Source organism: Ceratosolen solmsi, unplaced genomic scaffold (genome assembly GCF_000503995.2).
Source record: "Ceratosolen solmsi marchali unplaced genomic scaffold, CerSol_1.0 scaffold15, whole genome shotgun sequence".
Taxonomy (NCBI): Eukaryota; Metazoa; Arthropoda; class Insecta; order Hymenoptera; family Agaonidae; genus Ceratosolen; species Ceratosolen solmsi.
In genome coordinates, this window is record NW_011948434.1 from 1,757,410 (window position 1) to 1,766,484 (window position 9,075).

General features: G+C 20.0%; 1 protein-coding gene across 1 annotated transcript; it reads left to right on the plus strand.

Moving 5' to 3' along the window:
- Positions 1-596: 596 nt before the first annotated feature.
- Positions 597-7,475, plus strand: LOC105364748 (uncharacterized). The gene is made up of 7 exons (XM_011502757.1): positions 597-738; positions 1,003-1,125; positions 4,292-4,354; positions 4,514-4,576; positions 4,939-4,980; positions 5,406-5,480; positions 7,278-7,475. Exons 1-7 carry the CDS (start codon positions 679-681, stop codon positions 7,347-7,349), a joined length of 498 nt encoding a protein of 165 aa, XP_011501059.1. The 5' UTR covers positions 597-678; the 3' UTR covers positions 7,350-7,475.
- The last annotated feature ends 1,600 nt before the right edge of the window (positions 7,476-9,075 follow it).

Genomic DNA, 9,075 nt, shown 5'->3' on the forward strand with positions numbered 1-9,075 from the left:
TTATTTTGTGCGCTCAACAAGCATTTATTAGTAATTTTATTAAACGATAAGAATTCTAAATACTATTATGTTTATTTTATAAAATAATCTTTTATTAAAAATTCTATGAATATTATTATAGTTTAATACAATTTTATTTTAATTACTCAAAATTCTTTTCGCGTAAAATAAATATTTCTGCATATATGTATTCTTGCAATAAATAGTATAAAAGTATATTGTTGATACTAAAGAATAATTAAAAATGAACTTCAGTTATTTTTGATTAATTTATAATTAAATTATATTTATATTATTAATATTATAAAATAATATATATTGTGTCTTATCCACACTAATATTAATATACACATTCCCAATTTGATATAATTACTTATTTATGCTTAACATAATACAAAATATAAAATAAACATATATGCGGGATTATATAATTATCATGGTTTTTACCGTCAAATTTTTATATTTGCGTTTCTTTTTTCTTATACCTAACGATATTTTCCCCATATATTCATACAGTGAATTTCATTTGTATGTAATAATTTATCTATCTGATTTTCTCTTTTTATTTTTGTTACCTTTTCTTCTGTCATGCTGTGTTTGGTTACTTAAATTAATAGAATCGTTCAACAACTATGAATTATCAGATTATATAAAAAAATTTACCGAAAAAGAGAAAATATGGATGACAATCGACTGTATAGATACTATCAATCATCCGGATATGGCTGGAATGCAGTAGTATGTTAAAAATTTTAATGCTAAAAAATGATCTTTCTGAATAAAATAGGTTAAGTTTCATAATATAATTTTTCTTTAAACTATGTTAAACATGTAAATATATATTCTAAAAAAATTATAAATCATTAGCATTTTAATATAAAAGAAATTATTATAAAGATTTTTTTATTTTACATGTAATTATATTTTATACAGATTTTATTATTTTACATTTCAAGAAAATTTATAATTTTATAGATTGATACTGTAAAATTAAATTTACAGGTTTACAATTTTTTAATATCGGATAAATATTTAAGGACTTTATTTCATTTAGGACCATATTGTGGTGCTATAACAACAATCACATGTTTTCTCTTCGTTGTTATTGTTACATATGCAATATCGGTACGTATACTTAGTATAAATATAATTGATTTTATTTTATTTGGATCTTCTCATAATTTTTTCAATTCATTCGCTTTAATGGTACATTGTTTGAATTCTTGTACTATATATAATTTATTTAGTAAAATTAACTTAAAAAATTTTTTTATCAATATAAAATACAGTTGATTCATATAAAGAATAAGATTTATGGACTGAATAAGGACACAGATGCTATATATTAAACTGAAATTTTTATATAATTATTTATAATTCTAATACAACTTTGATTTAATAAAGTAAAATAATTTAAAGAGAACTAGATGTACCTTTCTCAAAGTCATACTACTTTGAGAAAAAAATAGATCATAGCATTTATATTTCACTAAGCAACCAAAGGTAATAAATACTCCAAATGTACAAGGCTGGTTTTTTCTGTCCACTTGATGATTGCAATAGAAAATACTCTTTCCAGATACTATAAATACTTACTATATATATGAGGAAAAAAGAATGAAAAAAAGAAACAGAAAAAGAGAAACAAAAATATTTTTTGTGTCGGCAACACGACGATGCTAACGCTAATATGGAAGCTAGCACGACTTCTCGAGAGTCGCAAAGCTCGAAGCTTGCTCTAATTAATCGCGTACTTAGCACATTACGCCCGAGCGCTGTAAGCTTTGTGACAATCCATTAAAGACGCAAAGAACGAGAGGTTTTTTGTGTATATATATGTCTTTGTAAAGCAGACAAGTTAAATAGTGTCAAACGGAACTAGGTTACACCTTCGAATAGAAGTCTTCTTTTAAGATATTATGTTATCTTCATGCTAGTATATGTACATTTGTTATAATTTTTTATTTTGATTTTTAATCAAATTTTTAGATGCAAATGTATTAAAAAAAAATCCTTATAAATAAGATTTATAAAATAGACCGAATAAAAATATTAGATAATAGGAACTCCATTCTGATAGGATTTTGTTGAGGTGATAAATAAAAGCATCAATTAAAATAAAAAAGTTTCAAAAGAACTATTCGGACTAGCACTAGCATTTCAGAAATGATTGAAGATTTAAAACATTAATGCAGTATGGAAAACTTATTACGATATGATTGAAATAGAATATGACAAAGATCAGAACATAAAAAATTATAACAAAATAACTTAATTTAGCAGTGATAAAGAACGTAGGTACTCTGGAAATATATATAAAAATAAATAATTGACATAATTTTTATAAAAAGTAAATTTCATAGAACTCTTCAATTTTGAGTATGGAGTATCATAACGCTTCTTGATATTAATAATATTTGAAAAAAATTCATTAAGTTATACAAAAAATATATAAAAATTATTTTTAAATATCATTTAAATTTAGAAATAAAAATAATAATAATTAATTATGAATTTTAATTTATTTAAAAGAAAAAAATCACATTCAAATATAAATTATAATATAGATAGCAGATTATAATATAGATAGATTATAAATATCGTCAATACCAAAATATAGATGAAAATGAAATCGAGATGAACGAATAAAAAAATTTAAGAATAAATGAAAATTGACTTAAATTTAATATCACTTTTAAAGGGGCGACATTAAGAAAAGCGATAGTCGACATTTTATGGCTAAATATATGTCAACAAGCTTGTATATAAATTTATACTATTATGCGAATTAGACACCAATAGTAAATAAAAAATAACTACTTAACCCCAAAATAACATATTAATGGATAATTTTCTATCAACGAAGAAAAAATACAATTTTTTCTGAAATCTTCAGAGAAATAAAATAAAAGATAAATTCGTACCAAGTCGAGGGATTATTTGACTTTAATTGCTTATTATTACAGATATTTTTTCATAATTTATTCAGAAATTTACGATAACTATTGGTAATTTGTCAATAAATATTCTTTTTTTTAATACAGAAATAAAGTTTACAATGTATTATCAAAATGATTCATTAGATAATAATGATTTAAGGTCTTTATAATCATAATAAATTTAATTTAGATTTAACATTATAATTATTTTGATAAACTGAATAGTGCACTTAGTTATAATATAAATAGGTAATTAAACTTTTAAATCAAATATTAAAATATATTATTATATATATAATTATAATTAAATATATATTGAAGTATATATAAATTTAAACATTTATAATACCTTATACATTTATCATGACACGTTATTGTTTTGTTGAAATTTTAATAACTAAATTTGATATGCTTATTATTAATTTGTATTATTAAATGTTATAATAGAATGTTCAATAATAAAAAACTATGTTTTCTATATAGATTATATAAATGATTTAATAAAAAGCTACTGATGTAATGATAATAAATATTAATAATATAAGAACAATAATAAAAAAATATCAGATTTTTGTAATTGCATTAATTTTATTATTAGATTTTTAAAACAATTATTAAAAATTTTTAATATTTATTTTAAATAATTAACTAGTTAAATACTAGTTATATATTCAATTTAATTTTTTAAAATGTTGAAGCAGCCAAGGATATTAAATAATAAGTAATATTTCTTTATGAACACAAAGAATCTATAAAACTTGGATTGTTCAGATCAAATTATTATCCAATTTCAACTGTTAAAAGAATGCTTTATATATTAAAATCAATATTTTTATAGTACAAATTTATTTAACACCCTTTATATGTTGATTCTTCTGTAATTATTTTTTATGTCTTTATCTTTATTTTTCCTCTATATCAGTTTATTAGACACTGCTCTTTGGTACGCATAATCCTTTACATTTTCTTGTTTATTTTTCTTATTTTTTCCCCTATTATGCTCATTATTATAATATTCAAACTTAAGAAAAAAAAATTTTGATCAATAAAAAATAATAAAGCATATTGCAAAATTAATATTTTCATTAAGGTTGATTTACTAAATATTAAGAAAATAATTTTGTTAAAAAAATAAATATATATCTTACATATAAAAAAAATTTACCTATGTATGAAAAGTAAATTAACATAAGTATTCGAAATATTATATAAAATAATTTTTGTCCCATTCGTAATTATGGAAATAATTGAAATATAAATATATATTTAATAACTAATTAAACGAATGCATTTTCAAAATTTGTAAATTTTCTAATTTTATTGAAAGTTAACATTCTACCTCATTATTATAGAGTTGGGCCATGTTTTTAATAAACACGAAGAAATTCAATGAATTACACTTTGCAGTAGAGGAGGTACTCATATAATCATATCTATTTTAATACAATTTAAAATTAAATGTACCTAAAATATTAGGAATAGTCTTAAATATTTTTAATATTGAAGCTGATTAATCTACCGAATTTTTACATATCGAAGTTTTAATCTACCGAACACTTATTTTTCTATTCTAGAAACTACCAAGAAAAGAAAATATTCTGCAAGTTAGACCAGCTTACAATTGCTTAAATAAACATGTAAGTATGTAACTGAAAGACTATTCTCTCTGTCATTGAATATTTTGTATACTATATAAATCGAAATATAAGAATAATTCATTGTTTTAGTATTTGAACCATGGGTATGAGAAACTTTAGTTAGTTTAATTCTATACATATATACGCGAGTGCGCGTATATTATATATAAGGTTATTATTATAAGATTATTATTTATTTGATCAACAATTAAGTACTTGCTTTTAAGAATAAAATCTATTGAAAATGAGAATATTCTAATTAGCTATAAATATATTAATTTAACCTGTTTTTCCAACATCTGGCTTTATAATCAATATGCTTGGAAACAATATTTAAGTAACCATGTATTATTCATTTACAGCTTCAGCAAATAGCCATCTTCCTGAACAAAACAAAGAAAGTCGTAAGTATAATTTGAATAATTTTTTTTAAACACTAGTTAAGCTGTTAATTATTTTTATGCTAAGTAGAATTATTTAAATTTTACTTATTTTTAGAATGCAATAAAACTATTTTATATCATGTTACAATATTCAAAATATGTACTATTTACTGAATAGTTAAATAATTAATAGATGTTCGTCTTTAATTTATTTTATTGACAATATTTTTTATAATAACTGAAATAATAAAAAATAAATATAATTAAGCATCAAAATATTTACAATTTAATAATAGAATTATATAACAAAATTGTAATATAAATAATTTCGTAATACTAAATTGTGTTAAAAATTTATATAATATTGATCTTATAATTGTTTAAATCTAAATCTAAATTACTCATATTAAAGTGTACGAAATCGATTGTCATTATTCAATTTATAGATTTATAAAGAGCAATTAGAAGTCGAAATTATGAATAGCCGAATAAATACCATGATAGATCTTCTAAATCCAGAGGTAAAAAAGTTACACTAATAACTTTTAATACAGGCAAAAATAAACTATGAAAACATTTGACAGTAATTTTTTTTTAATTTTAAATATATAATATTACATGAACAAGTAGTTCGCAAATAGACGAAATTAATTAATAAACAGAAAGCTATTGTATTAAATCGAAAAATTAATATCTTATTATATTTCACGTAATGTTTTAAATTCATGCTTGTTTAAAAAGATAAGAAAATTTTTAAAAATTGCATTCATTTTATATAATATATAATCAATTAATGCTCTATTTGATGAAATAAAGATATATTTTTTAATTTTTCTGTCTAAATAGATTTTATATTTAAAAAATGTGATTAAATAAAAAAAGTTTTTAACAGAAGGCACGTATCAATTATTACAAAAATATTTCGTTTTCGTTAATAAATTTGCGTTTATCGAGATATTTTCTTATTTCTTCTTTCACACTGCCTATTTAAAATATATTTTATGGAGCGACGGCAAGTTCATATTTTTAAATAATTTAAAGCTTGGTAACATCAATGATTGCTTTCACACAAAATGACGTTTATTTTAATTACGTCATAAATTAATAGTCGCATATACGTATTGCTCTACTTACTTTTTGAATTTTTGAATAATTTTAGATTCTATTTTATAAATAGTCTTATATTTATTTATCAAATTATGTTTTGTTTTGAAATTTAATAACAAATTAATTGCAACAATGAATCAATTTAACTTTTTATTCGTGATGTAATATTTTTATTAAAAATGTATTATATCTATTAAAATTGAACTATTTTTTTATAAAAATTAACTAATTTCTTTAATACATAGTTATAAAAAAATGAGTTTACTTATTAAAAAAAAATCAAAATTAGAGCAGTTTTTTAATTTATTGTAATATATAAATAGTAATATTAAATTCGATTGTATTTAATTATTGATATTCGAGTTTAAAATAAATATGATTATGTACCGCAATATATTTAACTCAATATTTAAACTGCATATTCTTTACATATTCTTAACGAAATGTGTTTATGTAATTCTACTTATATCGGCTCCTATATTGTGTTTTATAATACAAAATATAGAAAAAAGTATCTACGTTTACGAAGAAAATATTAAATTCGGATGCGGTATTTCTATGTCGAAGCGGAATTAATGAATATTATAACACTTGATTTCATCTAATGTATATGAATAGAACTATTATAAATAACCACGTATAAACTTACAAAATTATTCAATGATATAAATGAAACAACATATATATAACCAATAAACACAACAATACTGTATCAGCTATTATATTTTAAATATAATAAAAAACTTTTATTAAATAGATATGAAAATACATTATTATTTTATTTTTGTAGCACTAGTGCCATTTTTGTCAACTGAAATTTTTATAGGGATAAATCTTATCCTAATTAATAAATTATTAATTATTATATTATATTATATTATATTATATCTATTATATACAATATTATACAATATTATAATACATATACTATAGGGATAAATCTTATCCTAATTAATAAATTATTAATTATTATATTATATTATATTATATTATATCTATTATATACAATATTATACAATATTATAATACATATACTATAACAAAATATTATTTTATTTACTAAATTATATAATAAATGTTGGATTTTATATAGAAAAATATTAACGCAATTATATTTTATAAATTTAAATTTCTTTTTTATTTTATTGTATCATAATTTTAATTGATGTTTTCAGATTTTTTATAATATAACAAATAATAAATGCTTTTAGAAATCACAGTGGGATCATACGAGATCACCAAAAGGATACTTTCGAGACGTATACACACCTCCGAAGAAATAAACAATCATCAGTTTAAAAAATATATTAATATCTGTCAAATCCAGATTAAATTTTTTCTATATATCATAGAATAAAAATCATGAAAAATTAATCATAAATGGTTCGAAATAGTATTACTTCCATATGTTAAAAAATTAAAAATAAATATAATTATAAATTTAATGAACGATCTTTATTAATATTGTCCTACACCTACTAAAATTATAATTGTTAACAAATATTTCTGATTTTAATAAAATTTAGTAATAGTTAATATTTTCTTGTTTTATGTACATATACAAATATAAACGGTATACAGATAGATAGACCACTATCCGTCTGTGTTAAATTTTAATTAAAACAATACAATAATAAATTCTGTTACACATTATAATGAAAATTGTATTAATTAATTTGTCAACAAATGTTTTTTTAATTAATTTGGAATTTTTCCAAATAAAATAATTAATATAATTAATTAAATAGCCCCTTCATAGTATTTTTAATATATTTGTTTGAATATATATAATTATTGAATACAAATAGTTTTATTTACATGCATTTTATTATATTTTTTTATTGATGTTAGAAAAGCTGAAAATGAAATAAAAAAATTAAAATTAATTGAGATACAATATATTTCTTATTAAAAAAATCTGATCTATCTTCGGTACTGTAACATCTTCAAAAAATTTCATATAGATTCAAAAGTTATAGAACGAATCATCTTCTAACTTTCTTTAACATGGCATAAGCAACTAATAACACAAATTTTTATATCAACATCTCTGCTATATATTCACACTTCCGTCTGAATATCAAAATTCTTATTATGTCAATGTATTTAATATTTGCGAATTAAAAATACTTTTCTTCAATTTTTTTTTCTTTTCTTCTCTTAGAGAATTTTTCTTTTCTTTATCAAAGCATAATTTTTTCTATCTTTATTATGTTTTATTATTATTCTATCAGCAGAAAAACTGGAGGAAATAATCTGAAAAAACTACGTGCGCTCAAGTGATTAAAGACAAGATTATATGAATAGGAGATAATATGACGTCAAAAAAAAAATTTACTAAATTTTGAGTTTATGTCCCCTTTATGGATGGTTATTGTGTTTTATGTATTCAGTGGAGCACAAGTGCTTCTTCATATTTTTTAAAAATATTCTTAATTATTATTGTTGGGTATACAAAAAAATATTGATTAATAATACTTGGAATAATAGTACATTTAGATAATTAATACTTAAGACTATTCCATATAGTATGTAACATTAAAATACCAGTAATCTCATGAACAAGTTATATTTTTAAATTTACAAATGTCCAACTTACATGATTTAGTACAATAATTCATTTAATAAAAGAATATAATTATGTCTATATAAATAATGATTTATTCATTTTGATAAATTTTTAATTTATTAAAGATTTCTTAAAATACCATCGAATATTTTAGAATAGTTAACATAAAAAATATTATTACTTTTTATGTTTAAAAATAGTGTATAAATTATTATGAATTTTTTAACTAACATATTTTAGAATTGCATGTATTTGATAGTAATAATAAATAATTCATAAATTATTATTATATTACTATAATTGTATTATTACAAATAAAATTAGATAAACTACTTAGTACAGATATTATAAGAAAATATAGCTATTATAATTATTAACATTTAAAAACTGAGATTGTAAATATTGAATTATTTCATCTTCAAAAAATACGTCTTTTAAAA

Coding starts and splice junctions, on each gene's coding strand:
- LOC105364748 (XM_011502757.1), top strand. CDS start 679: ATGGATGACAATCGACTGTATAGATACTATCAATCATCCGGATATGGC. Junction 4,577..4,938: donor ACAATTGCTTAAATAAACAT/GTAAGTATGTAA, acceptor ATTCATTTACAG/CTTCAGCAAATAGCCATCTT. Junction 5,481..7,277: donor TAGATCTTCTAAATCCAGAG/GTAAAAAAGTTA, acceptor AAATGCTTTTAG/AAATCACAGTGGGATCATAC.